The following is a 19,647-nucleotide window of genomic DNA, read 5'->3' on the forward strand; positions in this document are numbered from 1 at the left end:
ATGCGTCCTTCCCAATCCTCTCGTACTTGGGAAAGGTCCTCGCAATGCTCTAACGCCCACACTAGATATGAACCGAACTATCTCACGACATTCTGAATACAGCTCATGTACCAATTTAATGGGCAAACAACCCAGACCCTTGGAACATACTACAGCCCTGGGTGGCGAAGAGCCAACATCGAGGTGCCAAACCTTCCCGTTGAGCTCTTGGAGTCCCCAAGGTTCAAAGTTAACCGTTTAAACTAAATTGTCCATATCAAATGTTGGGAAGAAAAATCTTATACAATACTGGTGATGGTTTATAAATCAAATAATCTGAGCAGAAAATGTAACCTATGGTAAACATAAAACATCACATAAACTCTCATTACCGAGAAGAGTTTTAGTAATAAAAAGCATAAAAGCAATTTAGAAGCACTTTGTTGAACTCAATCTGTCCAAAAACACTTCAGACTGCTGTATCATTTGAGAATTTGCATAACGGTAGTTAAAATTTAATACGTAAACAGTTGAGATGCATCATGAGTAAGACGTAAGTTAGTCGTTTATCTAATCTGACTTGAGATACAAGAAAGTAGAATGTTCAAAATAGATCCTCTTTACATTGACTCGAAAATATTTTATTTTGTATCTAATCTGCCTGCATCTGAACGATACAAGGGCGCTTGCTACATAATATCAGCCATCATTAAGAGAACTAAGTTCTAAACACATGAGCACGAAGAAGCAGAAATCTTCCAGCATGAAAATAGCAGCAAACCAAGTTGCTTCTTTCACAAGCAAAATTGCTAGTTACCACATTAGTTTAGGTCTGTTACCTGTACGACCACCTCACGGCATTGTTTCCTGGTCTTGCTTTTATCACCTGTCTTCATATCATCTGGATTAACCCACCACACCAACCTTCGAGTGTACTGACTACTTCATAGCCTGCCACTTTTGTCCCTTTCCCGTCCTCTTTACATATGTCTGTTTCAAACCAAAAAAGAAAGTTCCATAAAGTTCTCAGGAGGTTAAAATTAAACCAACAAACTTTTCCAAGCAATTCTGCAGTTAACTATTAAGGTGCACAGGTAAAAGGTTACCTTTCTAGGCATTGAATCCACCCTTTTGCTTTAAGGAGAACACAATCACTGGTTAAGAATGAGGAAGCTCTGCATTGGCAAAAGAGCTTTTCCATACCACAACTTGCAAACTCCACCCTCAGGCCAGCATTTGAATTTGGTTGAGGGAGCAGTGAATAGGAAGAGAACCAGAAATTCTGTCTCGATCAACTAGACTTGTCCCTGATTGCCATCTTTCCTTTCTTTCAACATATTCCGGAGCTAACCTCACTTTGGTCCTCATGAATTAAGTCATCTAAACTGGTGGAATGTGAAACCCATCCAAACCTAAGCATGCTCTCAAAAATCCTTGCTGCTTTTTCCGCATTCCCTAATTTGTAAAATCCACGAACTAATGTGCTGCATGTCGCAAGACTGAGCACAAATCCATGTTCTACCATTTCATCAAGTGACTTCATTATCTCAGAAAATTCTTCCCTTCGGAATAGAGTACTTGTCAGTGCATCAACCACTGCACTGTTGGAGATTGCACCATTGACCAAAGTTTCATCCACCAGCTTTAAACATTTTACCAAATCACCTTCTTTGCAATAAGCATCAACCATCATACGATATGTAACTTCATCAGGCTTGAGTCCCCTCGCCACCATCTCATCAAAAAGAGCAAACATCTTATATCTGCTTCCCGTGCTATTGTATCCGTGTAAAAGTGAAGTATATGTTAAAATATTTGGCGTCAGATTCCTTTTCTGCATTTCCAGAAAGAGCTGTTCTGATTCCCTCATCAACCCCTCTTTGCAGAGGGAAACAATCAGAATCGTGTAGGTGACATGATTTGGGGTCACATGCTTATCCACCATATCTTCCAACAACTGGTTAGCTTCCACCATCCTCCCCAATTTGCAGAAGCCATCAATCAATGCATTGAAAGGAGAAGTGGCCGCAATGCCCTTCCCCACTATATCCCGAAATAAGGACACGGCCCTTGGATTTTCCAAGTCTCCAACCGAGAAGTTTTCCTCACTCGGAAAATTAAGGGAACACTACCCCAACCTACATGCTCCACTCAGAAAGCTTCAACATACAAGCTTCAACAAAAGAAAATTCAAAGAACTTAGCGAATAAGGCTTTGGTGTATTTAACACAATACGTTGAAATGAAGGAAAGCTTATTTATTGATATCCCCGATAAGCTACAAATATGTACATATACATGAGTCAAAATAAACACACAAGAGGGAGCCTTCACAAAGGTTGCTTAGGAGAAGTCTCAGCAGTCGGTAGAGCCTCAGAAAGAGAAGGCACCGGAGGGGGATCATTTGGAGCCTCAGTACTGGACAGAACCCTAGAAGGAGGAGGCATCAGAGGTTGATCATTTGGAGCTTCATTACGCGGTACAGCCCCAGAAGACGAAGGCAATAAATGCCTTTGGAACAAACCCACAAATCTCTGATGATCAAGTAAAACCTGACCATCAGTTTCCTTCATCTGGTCAAGCTTCCTCTTCATGTTTGTAGCATAGTCATGTGCGAGCCGGTGCAACTGTTTATTCTCATGCTTGAGCCCTCTAATCTCCTGTTTGAGACTCATCACTTCAGCCGCCAATGATTCAACTTGGCGGGTTCGAGCAAATAGGCGTTGGGCCATATTAGACACAGAACCTGCACACTGAACACTGAGAGCCAGCGAATCCTTAACAGCTAACTCATCAGACCGTTTGGAAAGTAGTCTGTTATCTTTGGGAGTGAGAAGGTTCCTGGCCACCACCGCAGCGGTCATATCATTCTTCATCACGGAATCCCCAACGGTAAGAGGACCAGTGGGGGAGACGAAGGATGGACGCCATATGTTGTCTGGAGAAGGCGGGGCTGCCTCTTCAACAAGGTTCAAGTCAAAACGACGGTCGGAGGGGCCAGACATTTTCAAAGGTGTTGAAGAGAGAAGAGGTCGGACAAATCAAGATCTTAGAAGTGCAAGAATGAAGCTTCTACTGGTGGAGATTCAAGTGTGCTTTGGAACTTAATGCCAGCCCCTATAAAAATCTGCACTCGACGGAGCTTCAGAAATCGAAGAGGCGCCTGCTCAGAAATCGAAGAGGCGTTTGCTTTCTCAAAAGCTGGGCTGCTTAGAGATCACGAGGGTTGATCTCAGAAATCGAAGAGGCGTTTGCTTTCTCAAAAGTTGGGCTGCTCAAAGACCACAAAGGCCGATCTCAGAAATCGAAGAGGCGCTCACTTTCTCAAAAGCTGGGCTCCCCAGAGACCACGAGGGCCGATCTCAGAAATCGAAGAGGCACCTACTTTTCCAGCCTTGTCAGCACCTGTCACACGCACACTCAGCTTTGCGGAAATTATGGGCATTCTATCGAAGACTTCTGGGGAAGTAGAAAACACATGAATCTTACTGTTCAATCACCCACTTGCCACACGCAACAATAGCTCATGGGTACCACAGAAAACTTTGCCAAAGTTCTCTGCCAAAGTTGAGCACGTGAAGCTTACAGCTCCCACTACATCACTCTGACCAAGAAGGGTAAAAGAATAGCAAATAAACAGCACTAACAAAGTTTAAACCCATAAATTTTGAAGGTCTAGCTACCATATTATTACCCACAAGGGTAAAGGAACAGTACCACTGCTGGATAATTGGAAAGTCCCTGTGTGTCAACCTCTGTGCTTCGTGGCAAGGTAGACTAGCAAACATGCCCAACCTTTACTCACATTCGAGAAAACACTCCCAATAAGATTGCTTGCTCCAAAATCGAAGAGGCATCGTCCTCCGAATCTCGAGAGCCAGACTCCCAACATGACTACTTTCTTAAAAATCGAAGAGAAGCTTCGTGGCAAGGTAGACTAGCAAACATGCCCAACCTTTACTCACATTCGAGAAAACACTCCCAACAAGATTGCTTGCTCCAAAATCGAAGAGGCACCGCCCTCCGAATCTCGAGAGCCAGACTCCCAACATGATTACTTTCTCAAAAATCGAAGAGACGCTGCTCCCCGAATCTTCGAGAGCCAGACCCCCAGCATGATTGCTTTCTCAAAAATCGATGAGGCATCGTTCTCCGAATCAATCGAAGAGGCGCTCGCTTTCTCAAAAGCTGGGCTGCTCAGAGACCACGAGGGCCAATCTCAGAAATCGAAGAGGCACCTACTTTTCTAGCCTTGTCAGCACCTGTCACACGCACACTCAGCTTTGCAGAAATTATGGGCATTCTGTCGAAGACTTCTGGTGAAGTAGAAAGCACATGAATCTTACTGTTCAATCACCCACTTCCCACACGCAACAATAGCTCATGGGTACCACATATAACTTTGCCAAAGTTGAGCACGTGAAGCTTGCAGCTCCCACTACATCGCTCTGACCAAGAAAGGTAAAAGAATAGCAAAGAAACAGCACTAACAAAGTTTAGACACATAAATTTTGAAGGTCTAGCTACCATATTATTACCCACAAGGGTAAAGGAACAGTACCACTGCTGGATAATTGGAAAGTCCCTGTGTGTCAACCTCTGTGCTTCGTGGCAAGGTAGACTAGCAAACATGCCCAACCTTTACTCACATTCGAGAAAACACTCCCAACAAGATTGCTTGCTCCAAAATCGAAGAGGCACCGTCCTCCGAATCTCGAGAGCCAGACTCCCAACATGACTACTTTCTCAAAATTGAAGAGAGGGTAAAGGAACAGTACCATTGCTGGATAATTGGAAAGTCCCTGTGTGTCAACCTTTGTGCTTCGTGGCAAGGTAGACTAGCAAACATGTCCAACCTTTACTCACATTCGAGACAACACTCCCAACAAGATTGCTTGCTCCAAAATCGAAGAGGCACCGCCCTTCGAATCTCGAGAGCCAGACTCCCAACATGATTACTTCCTCAAAAATCGAAGAGACACTGCTCTCCGAATCTCGAGAGTCAGACCCCCAACATGATTGCTTTCTCAAAAATCGAAGAGGCATCGTTTTCCGAATCTCGAGAGCCAGATACCACAGACCATTTTTTCAAAGTGCTCTGACAGAGTTAAAACATGTGAAACTGGCAGCTCCCACTACCGTGCTATGACCAAGCAGGGTAAAGGAATAGCATTACTACTTGTTGTTAGGGAGACTCCTATATATGTCGACCTCCATCCCCAACGGACAGGCAGACCTGCAAAAATGCTCAACCCTTCATCATATCTGAGAGGGCACTCCCAACGAAGCCTTTCGAAATATTCAGCTTTCTTTCCCCCCGATAATACCTCTGCAAACAAGCTATACTAGAGCAAGAATATCTCATATCATCAGGGTTAAAAGCAAGAGTATCCCATATCATGCTTTTTCCCTGTCTTTTCCTTTGGCCTTGTTTTTACCTGCAAGACAAGGAGAAAGAGAGCAATCAGTCAGCAGTTGGAATCAAGCTTCCAGCCAGGAACTGACTGCCTGGAACCCCTTACCTGATTACTTACTTGGCATTGCTCTCGAGTACTCATCTTCAACATCTTATGTTTCCAGGGAAGATTCCGCATCTGCTTGAGGAACAGATAGGGCAAGTGCGAAGGATACAAGGAAGCATGTGGAGACAAGCGTAACAGCACACGTGCCGATACATCCATTACTCTGTCAAAAGCAAAAGTATCCCATATCAGCAGGGTGGAACGTACTCTAGATTTGATGGACTTGTTTTGACCCTCAAATTCTTCAGTCGGCCTTATACTCTGGAGGAAACCAGAAAACCCTCCAGCTCAGTTCAAGAATAAGCCTGTGGAAAGTTACTTCTTCAAAAGCAAAAGTATCTCATATCATCTCTTCTCATTTTTCTTCTCTTTATCCTTCATGCTGCTGCAAGATGGGGAGAAGGTGAACAATCAGTCGGAGCTCTGATTGCTTACCTTGTCTGTCACCTCTTTCAGCAGACCCCCTAGCTCGGCGACTTGGGGGACTCCTACTACATGGTTTGTATCGCGCTTGACCAAGCCTGAAACTACAAGTAAGCTTCAAGTGAAATTGATACATTACCTTGTGCATCTCCACCAGTTAAAGATACCACCCCTGGATGGAGGAAGAGTACTTCCAGAGAAGATGCCACATCTACCTATGAGACAGATAAGGCAAGTCAAGACGACACCACACTCCGATACTTAGAAGTTTCGTGATTACGAGATCATTCTCCCACAATATTTCCTAATGTCATTTGTACTAAATCATTCACTTGTACTCACTAAAGGAGAGCTTGAACCTATGTACTTGTGTAAACCCTTCACAATTAATGAGAACTCTTCTATTCCGTGGACGTAGCCAATCTGGGTGAACCACGTACATCTTGTGTTTGCTTTCCTATCTCTATCCATTTATATACTTATCCACACTAATGACCGGAGCAATCTAGCGAAGATCACAAAAAGCGACCGTTTTCGCTACCTAGGATCTATCTTGCAAGAGAACGGAGAATTAGATGGAGATCTCAACCATAGAATACGAGCTGGATGGATGAAGTGTAAGAATGCATCCGGCGTGTTGTGTGACCGTCGTAGGCCACTGAAGCTCAAGGGAAAATTTTATAGGACGGCAATAAGGCCAGCGATGTTGTATGGCACAGAATGTTGGGCGGTGAAGCATCAACACGTACACAAAATGGGTGTAGCGGAGATGAGGATGCTTCGTGGGATGTGTGGGCACACGAGAAAGGATAAGATTGGGAATGAGGATATCCGAGGTAAAGTAGGAGTAGCCGAAATTGTAGGAAAGATGAGAGAAAATCGGCTCCGGTGATTTGGACATGTGCAAAGAAGGCCGACTGACGCTCCGGTTCGAAGATGTGACTACGGGACAGAGGTTCAGGGCCGAAGGGGTAGAGGAAGACCTAGGAAAACTTTGGAAGAGACTCTAAGAAAAGACTTAGAGTACTTGGATCTAACGGAGGACATGACACAAAACCGAGCGCAATGGCGTTCTAGGATTCATATAGCCGACCCCACTTAGTGGGAAAAGGCTTTGTTGTTGTTGTTGTTGTTGCTATATCCGTCCATCATTGTAGCATAAGTCACAGCATTAGGAGACAAACCCTTTCTGGAGATTCCATCAAACAGTTCTCTGGCTCTATCAGTATCACCTGACTTACACAATCCATTAATCAAGGCATTATAAGTAACAATGTTTGGATCAACGCCTCTCCGGCACATCTGTTCAAGAAGTTGGAAAGCCTTATCCACATTTCCCTGCTTACAAAAGCCCGATATGAGGGAGCTGTAAGTAAAAACATCTGGAACCAGATCCTTGCCAAGGAGCTCGGAGAAAATCCCCATTGCTTCTTGAATTTTTCCATTCTTTGAGAGACCATGAATAATGACACTATAAGTTTTGATATCTGGGAGCACCCCTCGTCCAAGCATACATCTAAACGTAGAATATGCTTCTGTTAAGTTACTGTCTTTGCAGTGCCCTTCAATCAGGGCTGTATAGATAACATCATTAGGAGCTATACCGCAACCCAACATCTCCTGGAAATACGTATTTGCAAGTTGCATTTGCCCCTCCTTACAGTATCCATGAATAAAAGCCCCATAAGTATACGCATTAGGCTTTAATCCTCTGTCAACCATTTCCACGAAGTAAATCCTGGCTTCATCCATTTTCCTGGCTTTACAGAGGCCAATTATAAGAGAATTGTAGCAAAATGCATCAGGCATGACTCCCTTTTTGGTCATTCCTTTTAATACTTTTATTGCCTCTTCAAATTTTCCTTCCTGGACGTAACCTCTAATTACAGTTGTGTAGATAACGGCACCTGGTTTCAAACCTCTGGTAATCATTTCCTTCAGAAGTTTATTAGCCCCTTCCATATCTCCACGCCGGCTTAGCCCATTGATTATCGCTCCATAAGTGAACACACCGGGTGCAAAGTTCCTCTTCTTCATCTCATTAAGTAACTCACAAGCCTTGACCATATTTTTCTCTCGACAATACCCGTCAATTAAAAACTTGTATGTCTGGGCATTAGGTCTAGTGCCCATAACATTCATCTCGTTCAGGAGAACTTCTGCCTTCTCCATCCTACCAACTTTACACATCCCAGCAAAAATTGCATTACATGTGGCATCGCACAACTTAAAGCCTCGAGCAATTGTCTCATCTTTGATCCTCAGAGCCTCTTCCAAGTAACCTTCTTTCATCAACCCATCAATCAAAGCAGTGTAGCAGGTGCTGTCAGGACTCAAACCTTTATCATACATGTATTTCAAAATCAATTTTGTTTCTTCTGGTCTCTTCTGTCTGCACAACCCGTCAACAAGTGCCGAATAAGTATACCTATCCGGGACCAATCCCTTCTCCACCATAGACTTCTTTACCGCTAAGGCCTCATCGACATCCCCAGCCCTACACAAACCACCAATCACCACATTATAGGTACTTAAATCTGGATTACCACCCTTCTCCTCCATCTCTAACAGAAACCTCTTTCCCTGCCCGGCATTCCCTGCCCTACAATGCGCATGGATCACATTGTAATAAGTGTAAAAATCAGGTTTCATTTTCGCCTCTAACATCCCATCATACACCTTCCAAAACAACTCCATTCTATTATACTTCAACAAATCATTCAACAGAGAATTGCAGCAGTCCAATCTTGGTAAAATCCCAACTTTCCTAAGTCCCAGAAAAACATCAGCAGCCTCATTCAACCGCTCCGCCGCCTTAAAAGCTCTAATCAGATACTCAAAAACAATCTTATCAGACCCACCACACTCACCATCTCTAAAACAACTAACAACACAATCCAAAACTTCGAAAACTGGTTTTCGGGTCTTAACCATTCTATCTAACACAGCATTAGCCTGCTCAAACATCTTGGAATTGCACAGAACAACAGCAAGAATCGAAAAGGAATGCAAATTTTGGGGAAAACCCAGGTGGGTATCGGTCCATAGGAAGAAACTAAGGAGGCGTTTTGGGTCACCAACCTGGTGGTTCTGCTGTAGAACGGCTCGGACCACATGTGGGTTCAGCTTCCTGGGGAGGTCCGTTGAGTTGAGAACGAAGTGCCAGTCGCTGTGGTTTCTGAGGACGGTGGAGATTTCTCTCACTGTTTCGTCATCGTCCTGTTTGAACGTCTCTGATTGCTGCGAGGTGGTGGTGCAGTATTCGATGTGAATCAAAAGTCTTGCTTTTGCAATACCAATTCGATTGCTCAGATGAAATGCAAAGAGATGTCCATGACAAAATAACCCCATTTTTTTCCTGATGCCCAAATTGTGAGCTACTCAGCTATGGCAATGGAGGCAAGAGATGAGAGCAACACATAGACATCTGACCAAGAGGGAAAAAGACGAGAGGGAGAGAGAGAGAGAGAGATTGGCCTGGACTATTTTGTAAAGTTTTAAACTTTGAAGCCCAATTCATAAAAACCCAATGAACCCAAATGGCCAAGTACTTTTCAGGTCCAAATTCTCATCTGCGTTGGCTGCTGCTGGGTTTCCTTCTTCTTCCTTCTCCCCCAAAGCTTCTTGAACTCGTAACCTCCATTACTGCCCTGCAAACAACGAACCCTCCTTGAATTCTGTAGAAAAAGCCATGGATGCTCTGTAATTTTCCTATCTAATCAGCATCAGGTATAATCTCTTTTTTCCAAATTGTTTGATGGGTTATGCAATTTCGAATCGTATACTTAATGGGCAATTTTCTTTTATTTATTTTTCAATGGTGAGAAATGTGAAATTTGCTTTGAAGCTTTGTTCTTTGAACTGTTGCTGCACAGGAAAGTGATACGAGCCAGCAGGTATGAATTGGGTGAGGCAGAGAGTTCTGGTTTCAATTGGGAGGCAGAGGCAGCTGCATACTTTCGATGCGCCGAGCGAAAGCTTGAAGACGAAATTTGCTGAGTTGGGGAAAATGAGGAGGAGAAGAAGCTCAAAGAAAGATAAGCAATCGGTTTTCGTCGAGGTTCCAGAGTCGATGACCTACCTCGACACAGCCACCATGCCCCAGATTCTCACCGCCGTTGGCATTGCCCTCTTCGCCAAGCTCCTCATGATGGTAAGTAAAATTGAATATATTTTTCTGTCATTGTTTCCACAACCCCATTTGTTTATTTGCTTTCTGTTTCCTAAATGTTGTTGCTGTATCGTAATCTCCGACTAGAATTTGCATCTTGTTGAAAATTTTGGAAATTCATGATTATCAGAGCTGTGTTTCACTGTTTTGCACACTCTTCTGCCTATTGATCCTGCTTGTGTATTGCTAGAAAAATTTCCTTGCGCTTTATAATTTGTTGGGGTTTTTGGAAGTTCAACATTGTTGTCTTCTTGAAGTAAGTTTTTTGTGTTTAATTTTCGAGAGGAAGATGAAATAAGTAAATGGATTAGACATTGTTGGAAGTATAGAGCTTTTATGTAAAGGTTTTATTTTTTGTCTTCCTGGCAATAAACGGAATAGCTTACCTCGTTTGATTAGAGAACATTTTGAATTTCGTTGGTTAATTATATTTAGTGATTAATGTAACTGGTCTTTCATGCTGGTAGTACGACGACTCAAGGTCACAAGAATTGATTGAACGCAAAATAAAGAATGCTCCTGCTGGGCAAGGCACTGTTAGGATGCTCTCCCGAGAGGAATGGGAAGAAATTCGCGAAGTAAGACCAAGGACTCCGTTTGAATCCAAGCTTGCTCGTCCAAATGCACACTTAAGAACTGGAGAACCATTACGCATGGTGAGGCACAAATTACTTTTTACTCTTAAACGGTGCTACATATCAGTCATTCTGATCATTGCATAATAGGGTAGGATCAGTCTTGCTTTCCTACACTAAATTGCAGTTTTATTTTGGTAATATGCAACTAAAAATGGTATAGCATCTCAAGTTGTAAAACTAATGGCACCGGCTGAACACAAAATTTTCCCCCAACCTGCCATTTACAGAATTTGAGTCATAGTTTTAGCAGGTCTACTTATGTACACGAATGTTAGGTTACTGCTGGTTTTTCTAATGCACATTAATGTTAGGTTGCTGTTGGTTTTTCTAATGCACGTGAATGTTAATGCTGGTTTTTCTAATGCACATTAATGTTACGTTACCCATGGTTTTTCTAATTTACATGAATGTTAGGTTACTGCTCGTTTTTCTAATGTACATGAATGTTAGGTTACCGCTCGTTTTTCTAACATACGTGAATGCTTAAGCAACCATGTCTTTGATTTTTATTTTTTGCCTTTCTATTGGCCATTTAGCACTCGGATAATTACATGCATAGGTTTGCACTGGTGACTAATTTGCTGAATGTTTAGGTTACTGCTGATAAAAAATAGCATGCTGACCTTTTCGCGAGTTCTGAACTATATCTTTGCCTCTTGATCTAAGGAGTTTAAGTTGTATCATGTTTCTCACCCTTAATAGCTTCCAACCAGCATAAAATTTTCTGTTGCGACCGTGCTATGCTTAACTGCTTTAGAAAGTATTCTGCACGCGCAATCTCTGTGATATTTTACTTCGGTGCTTTTTGTTTCATAATTTGGTTCATTGCCCACAGGGGAAGGGTCTTACACTGCGGTAGACTGTAGAAAATCATAGATCGTAAACGTTTTCATTCTAATGGAATTCTCTTAAAGAACATTAGTCAGAAATTTGTATTCCACTTTCTCGAATGAAAAAAGCTTCCGTGTTTTGTGCATATGCTTGTGCTTCTCTTATGTTTTGCTCTTGAGCAGTTAAAGAATGTTTGTTCACATGTTTTTCGCAGGAGGATTTAAAGGATTGGACGATTGATGTGCTCACAGATGCATTTGCTCGGGTTGAAGAAAGTGTTAGACACACTTCCAAGTGACTTTTCCCGTCTTTTGAGCATGTCACATGTGAATATCAGGTTTTTTCAACATTTTGATTCTCTATACGATATCAATCATACACAAAGATTAGCATCTCTGAGGAGCTTCTGAAAGAACATCGTGCAATCTTGTGGATTTGGTTTCTGGTATAATTTTGTGCTGCTTTAATGTAGAAAATATACTTCCAAAAGCCATCACAAAGCAATGGTGGCAAAGGCATATGGTAAAGCATGCGCTCAGCTTGCACACTCCCATGTGATGGTAGGCAGAGCTTGCAGAGCCAAATGTGTACGATTTTGTTCAATTTGTTGGACCTATTTGCTGAATTATGTTTGCTTTCCAAAGGCAAACTTTGATATCTTGGGCTGCAACTGATAAAGTATTATCTTATTCTCCAATCTCCATATTCATGGTAAAAACTAAAACCTCCCGCCTTACAGTGGTAGTATTTCAAGTCAATCAGGTGGTGTCATGGATTTTAACTTTCTAATATGGCAGTGCGTCATTGATTTGAGATGCCAGCAAACACAACGACACTCTCATTGTACGCAAGTTCTTTGATCGCGAGGGTTTCGAGATCAAATAGAGAAGAGCAGTGATCTCTGCACACAAATCTAATATATTCCCCCCTGCCCCCTCCTCCGCCTCCACCAACACCAATAAGTTTATTCACCGTGACAATTTACCACTTGCTCAGTGATTCGCAATTATGCCAATTGAGTGATCAAGAATCGGAGACAAGAATGTCAGTGTGCAACATCTTTTTCACTGAGTTGTGTGTTTGCCACTAGCCTTTCAAATTGAATTCAATTTTTGCCCTTTCAAAAACTCAAAAGATCTGTACAAACCAAACTGCAATTCCAACTCGTTCAGGGAAAAGAGATTTTATTCAATTTTTCAGATTTACGTGCACTTTTTATCGTAAGCACTTTCTCCTCAAAAGCCCTTCATTCGGTCTTTCTTCGAACAGCGTTTAAAATATTAATGAAATTGTCGATATTTTCGTTGAAGTATCTAAGAAATCAAGGATCGATATAGAAATAAGAGGTGAAATGCAAATTTCACCGTATATTAACGAAATGTAAGAAAATCAATAAATATCGATGATAAACTGCATTTAAAATCCTCTACTTTACTGAATTCTAGTGTAAAGGCGGATAAACTGCCTTAGCAACAAGCCGAGGTGATATGGTAGGCGCACGAAAGCCTGCAAATTAACTTGATTAGGGTTTTTGTATTTAGGGTAAATTAAGGATATATGGCTGTATGCTCCCCCTGCAGAAAGTAGAAAGTAGAAAGGGTCAGGCATGCACGTTTATCACTTCAAATATGAACAAACAAAAAGACTGCAAATTTTATGCTTTCTTTGACCAGGCCCTGCCCTGTCCTGGCCCTCACTCCATTTCATTAACTACGAAGAAGGAACAGAGAAGTGTTATAGGCACTTCAAAAATTTTATTCTACACTTTTCATAAGTGTATTTTTTTTCTTCCAAATATAGAAAGTTTGGAGTATATAATGAGATTTTTAAAATGCCAATAACGATTCTCAAAAAATAATCCATGATAATTTGATTTCTTCAAACTTGCCTTCACATTTATTTATTTATTTATTTGCATTATACAAGGAAACAACTATATAGAATTAGAATGATCTGAAAAGAAGCTATAAAAACAGATAAAAAAGTCTAATAGATTATAGGAAATTTTATCGAAAAACTTCCGCTACATGCAAGCAAGAAATATGAGAATATTGATGCTTAATTAACAACTAATTACGCCAAAAACGTGCCACTTCGAGGATTATTGGGCCTCCTGCACCTTGTTTTTTATATTAATTAAATTATAATTAATCTAATAATCTCACGTTGACAGTTCAAATCTCTATCTGCATATTATTTTATGAGCAAAAATTAATAAACAAATTTTTCATGCACGAAAGACAGCAATTTATGAACAAACCGCCCTCCTTAAACATTGAAATTTGTGAAGGATTGGAACTTGTATGATTAAAAAAAAAAAAACCAAATTACGCATCTGATGGATATTTTAAATAATTATTTGCTTCAAATTTAGTACTCAACAATGATGGTATCTTACCAGCACATCTTGTAGCTGTCGAGCTCTAATTTATGGTTCTTATTGTTAATGCGTATTTAATTAGTTGGAGTCTTTGAGTGACTGGTGATTATATATAATTAATCACAGACCATTCATAAAATAATGGGATTTAAAGGTAAATGATAACAAAAAATATGCCTACAAACCCATCAAACCCTAGTTTCTTCCTTCGTTGGAGGAGGTAGAATGTATAGGATGCCTCCCTAGCTGCCTGCTTTAACGGCCGGTGATTTTTATATATTGGCTTTTGTCAAAGGTTTTCCTTTTTGTTTCTTTTATTTATAAATCGGCTTTTTAGCTGAAATAGTTCATGAGAATGGTATAATTATTTTCATGATGTTGTAAATCGATAGAAGTGGTTCTGAATTTATACACCGTAAATCATCTCGTGAAAAATCTTCATTAAATGGAAGAGCAAGGGGAGGGATTCATCGGACAAAATGCCATCAATTTCACAGAGATTTTTTTATTGAATAACCAAAATGATTAACAGTGAAGAAACTCATAAACAACTTCTATCAATTTTCAATATTAATAATCAAAATAAAGAATTATGACAATTCCAAAAACCATTTTAACCAAAAAAACGTTTATAAATCTTCAAAATTCCCCACATGTTAAATTTCCCGCTTTATGTTCAGAGTCTTCAGACAAGCAGAGGGGCAGTTCTTGAATGACATGATCACATTTGCAATATTTCGGCCATTGACTTAGACCCTCCAAGTTAGAGAATGGTGTCTTGGGGCGACCAAGACAAAAACGCCACGATTACTTCTGTAACATAATATCAAAGGTTGAATATGAACAGTATTAGTGTTGTACATGATTGAGTTGTGCGCACTAGCAGTAGTGAGTGCGAGTGTATTATACATTGTGAACTCATTATTTATATTGACAGCTGACAGTCACTCATGAGTGCATCACACAAATTGAAAAATAAAAAGAGCTAATGGCTTCGTATCTATTTGATCATTAGTGAAGCTTACACACGGTTTAATAGGACTTACTACTAATGTCAAGTCTCAAAAAAACAAAATTATGAGTCCATCGTTGTATTTAAATGGTGGTGCATATAAAATCCTTTTATTAGAAGCACTTAAGTATTTCTTTAAACTTTAAGGGTGTGTTTGTTTGAGCTCGCTAGCTTTCGTTGGCTTGGACTAGACTATGTAGTAGTCTAGTCTCGTGTTTTTTAACAGTCCAGGACTAAGTTTAATGAGATTAGAAGGGACTCGCAAGGACTAACTCCCTCGCTAGCAAACCCATCGAGAACCATGGGATTAGCGGGGACTAACTCCCTCGCGTCTTCCTTTGCTCCTATGTTTTCACAAACGCCGAGAGCCACCATCATTCCCCCTCGTCAATTCCCCCTTCCCCTCCTCCTTTCTCCTCGCTTTCTTCTCTTTTTGCTTTGCCAAGATTCGAGCTCGGTTCGAACTTGGCCGCGACGGCGACAGTTGCTCCATCCTGCTGGTACTGTAGTTATACTGTTGCGGCGGCGACTCAATAGCAGTCGGCTTCTCCTGCGCAAAAGATATTCTAAGCATGCTCGGGAACTGCTGGTCAAAAAGCCTCTTGAGCCGTGATTTGAAGATGGGTTGGCCAAGTCGACATGGCTTGGCTCGATCAAATTCTCGGAATCAATATTAATTGGTTGGATCTCATCGAAAATGGCATGGGTTTTACAAACTACAAATTACTTCAAAAAAACTGGAGGTGAAATTTGAATCAATTTGGTATGTGCAGAGGTTGTGGGTGATTTTTTTTGTAGAGAGGGAGAGGGTAAGGGTAATACGGCAAAGTTTTGTAGGATACTAGCAAATTACAAAGTCTATAAAATATTGGAACAAAAATATTTTAGTTCGAGATTTAGTCCAGCACTGCATCAAACACTTCACTATTTTTATCATGCTTAGTCTAAGCCAATCAAATCCAGCTAGTCCAATCCGAAACAATCTGGTGCAACAAACGCACCCTAAGTATTTTCTACGTATTTGAAAGCACTTATGACATTTACTAAATTTAGAAAAAACCCTAATTAAAAGTAAAAATTACTAAGTTTGGTTGGATATTAGAAAGCACTTTTGACATTTGCTAAATACACTTGCAACACATGGCCAAAAATAATTAAATACCACAGAACAAGGAAGGGAATGCATGTAGGGTCCATGGCTTAGAATTTTCTCAAATCCACGTGACACGGTCCTTTCCCCACTAGGCCACCCACCAAGAAGAGAGAGGATATGAACGAGGTTTCATTTAATTTTTAATTATTTGTTGTTAATGTTTATCTCCTTCTAATCACACCTTAAAATTTTGATTAATTAACTAAAGATTAGGTACCATTCTTTTCCAAACACATCGAGGCCATCACTATCACAAGTCACAGTGGTCGTCTTTCTTTCTTTCCATTTGTTTGTTCTCGTCACACCAGGAAGGATTGAATGGTTTTTATTTGGACTAATCTCCATTATTCACATTATATATCATTACTCTCAACTTACTTATATTAATTTTCAAAATTCGTCTTTAACTAGAATCGAATCTAAAATATTTCATTTACAAATGAAAAGTAACATCAATAAACTATAATATTAAATAACATATTATTCTCGTAGCGTTCCATCCCCACCTATCTAGAGTCACGCAAACCCCGTGCGGGGATTAGGACGTAACCAAATTTTCAGAAACCGTAAAAAACGCTTGCGCATGCTGGCATTTACCTGAGAGACCCACGTGTCTCCTAACTGACTTCACATCCACGTGGCAACACCTGATACGTCCATTAAAAGCAGTCAGTTCCCCCCCTCCATAAAGATCCTTAACTGGATTGAATACTCATTTGAATTCCGCAAACCGTAATTTAATTCCGTCTGAGGTCCGTAACCGCCATTGGGGCTGTGATAAAGGTGGTTGAGATTTCCCGGTAACTTTAGCGAAAAAAAGAAAAAAAAAAGGTTAGGGGTAAATTTGGGATGTGAGAGAAAGACATGACGAGGTCTGGTCTGTGGGTTAGGGGTCAGGAGGGAGGAGGATTAGGGGAGTGCCCAAACTGCTAAGGGATAGGAGGCAGAGAAAGGACGGGCCCACAGCTTGGATTAGTTGTAAGCTAATAAGGAGACACCTTGTGGTTGTGGGGACGGGACCCACCGTCATTTACTTTACTGTGAGAAAAAGGGAAGCCGGATTTCCTACAGCTTCACCCGTCAGTCAAATATTTTTCCATTTCCCTTCACCGCCTCTCTCGCGTTTGGACTACCGTAGTACCGTGTAACCCCTTTTTCGGTTCGGTTTGAATTTTTAGTAATGTTTGGCTGTTTAAAGATGAATGAAAACTTTTCTTCAAAATTCTTCGCGTTGAATTATTGGATTAATTTTTATTATGATCGGAATACGAGTGATACACTATGTATTTTTATAAAAATTGTGAAAAAATTTATTTTTCAAATTATTAACTTTTTAACACATATATCTCGCTATTTGTATAGTGACATTTGGTGTATCACTCCGTATACCGGTCATACTGAAAAATCTCAAGAATCATAGAGTTTCATATTTATGATGAGAACTGTTCATATTATAATCACTTGGTAAAAGTCACATCTGCAAAAAATGAATTAAAAGTAAGTTTGTAACTCTTTTACTAATTATGTTTATTTTTTTATACAATTCGATGACTAAATACCTTAGTTTTAAATGATTTTTTCAGATCTTATCTTTATAGAGTGATTTGTAATATGAATGGTTCCGATCATTACCACGAAGTTATATGAATCGGTAACAAATAATTTTGAGTATAAACTCTTGTTCTTGTTTTGAGTAACCAAATATTGTTCTTTTAGTATTTGACGAATTAGGATTTCAAGATAAATAATTATAACGTTGTTTTTCAAATTAGAAGAAACAAACAAATTGGCTCATTTTGTATTGTGTAATTTTTTTAAAAGTGTCGATAACTGCTGTTTGTGTTTCATTTTGTCTATATCGACACTTTGCCTAATATCGTCATATGCACATGAGCAACTAAATATTGCTGTTATTTGATCAATTACCACCATATATGGATGGTGTCTCTAGTAAAATTATATAATTCAAATTAGATTTATTTGTTGGATAGTATAATATAGTTTAACATAAGCGACCCTCAACTTATTTAATTTAATCCTTACTCATCTCCTTACCCACTCTTATTATTTGGACTAACCATAGAGGCTAGCTTACAAGCCTTACATTACAATGACTTTAGTACACAACCATAATACAGAGATGTACAAAAACATATATGTAACTGTCGTAAACATGTCGACATGACCAACTCCGAAACTTAGATCCGGAATCTCTCGTCTCTCATCTTCCTTTCCCTCTAATTCTCTCATATTTAAAATCTTAAGATTAAGTTAAGTCAACATCTTGTATTGATTTTTTTATAAAGAGATAAAGACAAAAGGAAAGCAAGAGGAAAAACGAGAAGGGGAGTAGATTTAGAGGGAAGAAAATTTACTTCCGAAACTTTGAGTCGAACAGCTAACATGTCCATAATTTTGTAGACGATTGAATACAAGTTGAACTTCTCCTAATGGAGGTGACACTACATGGGAAATGGTACCATAAATTGGGAAGTAGAGCACCACTTCACTTTTAGTATGTTGGCCCGTAAATAACCTCACTCCAAGTTAGGCGAGGGAGGCAGAGTTGGTTTTATAGCGTGACTCAAAATACGCACGTTTTATTCACTTTTGTCATTGCTTTATAATTTGGAAGGTGACTCGTCACACTAGTCACCTCACAACTTATGCAAATTTGGCTCCAACAAATGCACGTTTGGGTTCCATTTATCTCTTGTACATCACATGCTATTTGTACGGCAATTTTAAACAACAATATTATTTCCAAAAAAAAATAAATTGTACTTGATTTCCAATAGATTAGTGTACATTAGCACGACATCGGCGGAAATTAAATTTAAACTTATTTAATCTCAAATTATTACCTTACTTTTTTCAGTCAATAAAATTTTCTTTTTTGTTATAAGGACAATCTCACTTATAATATTATTGTGTTTATTAATCTGTGTTGAAGTGTCGAGTTGGGGAGTTCTATTATTAGTGAAGAGTTTATACAAATACATAGGTTCAAGCATAATCATCATTAGTGGGTTCCAATGACGAGTTTAAGTACAGTAATGACATTCATCCTTAATTGCAGGATAAGGTCTTCTTTTATAGTTGAGGAGAGTCTCTGGCTTTAGTCTGGGATCGATGTGGGAGGGACTCTAGGAGTTTTATTCTGACGTTAACACGTGTCGTGTTGTGATTGACCTCTTAGGTGGAGGAAAACCTTGTGCTTTGGCAGGGGTGCCTCTACATGAACCCCTCAGTGGGCCTTTGAATGTATGAAGTTGACCAATGCTTGGTAGTTTAGGGATTTGTCAAATATGGTACAAACAAACAGAAAGAGATTCTCTCCGGATCCCTTTCTCCTAGTCCACCAAATCAGAGAATCCATGCCATTGAAATTTGATTCAACGGTTACAAACAGGGGCCTACTTTAAAAGTTATAATAATTTCAGTCATTTGATCAAATTTCAATGGTACAGATTTCCTGATTTTGTGGATTAGGAGGAAGGGATCCGAAAATAATCCATTTCCCAAACAAACTATAATGG

The 19,647-nt window shown here is 40.0% G+C and overlaps 3 protein-coding genes across 3 annotated transcripts; 1 reads left to right on the forward strand and 2 right to left on the reverse strand.

Moving 5' to 3' along the window:
* Positions 1–526: 526 nt before the first annotated feature.
* LOC103454889 (pentatricopeptide repeat-containing protein At5g61990, mitochondrial-like) lies at positions 527–9,356 on the reverse strand. The gene is made up of 3 exons (XM_070811955.1): positions 7,022–9,356; positions 1,086–2,129; positions 527–969 (listed from the first exon to the last, which is right to left on the reverse strand). The coding sequence occupies exon 1, from the start codon at positions 9,272–9,274 to the stop codon at positions 7,022–7,024; it is 2,253 nt and encodes a 750-aa protein (XP_070668056.1). The 5' UTR covers positions 9,275–9,356; the 3' UTR covers positions 527–969; positions 1,086–2,129.
* LOC139191234 (pentatricopeptide repeat-containing protein At5g61990, mitochondrial-like) lies at positions 1,310–1,954 on the reverse strand. Its single transcript, XM_070811810.1, has one exon. It carries the CDS (start codon positions 1,952–1,954, stop codon positions 1,310–1,312), a length of 645 nt encoding a protein of 214 aa, XP_070667911.1.
* Positions 9,357–9,821: 465 nt separating the features above from the next.
* Positions 9,822–12,260, forward strand: LOC103415124 (uncharacterized). The gene is made up of 3 exons (XM_008353477.4): positions 9,822–10,076; positions 10,562–10,750; positions 11,778–12,260. The coding sequence occupies exons 1-3, from the start codon at positions 9,822–9,824 to the stop codon at positions 11,859–11,861; spliced, it is 528 nt and encodes a 175-aa protein (XP_008351699.1). The 3' UTR covers positions 11,862–12,260.
* Positions 12,261–19,647: the final 7,387 nt, after the last annotated feature.

Source organism: Malus domestica, chromosome 14 (assembly GCF_042453785.1).
Source record: "Malus domestica chromosome 14, GDT2T_hap1".
Taxonomy (NCBI): Eukaryota; Viridiplantae; Streptophyta; class Magnoliopsida; order Rosales; family Rosaceae; genus Malus; species Malus domestica.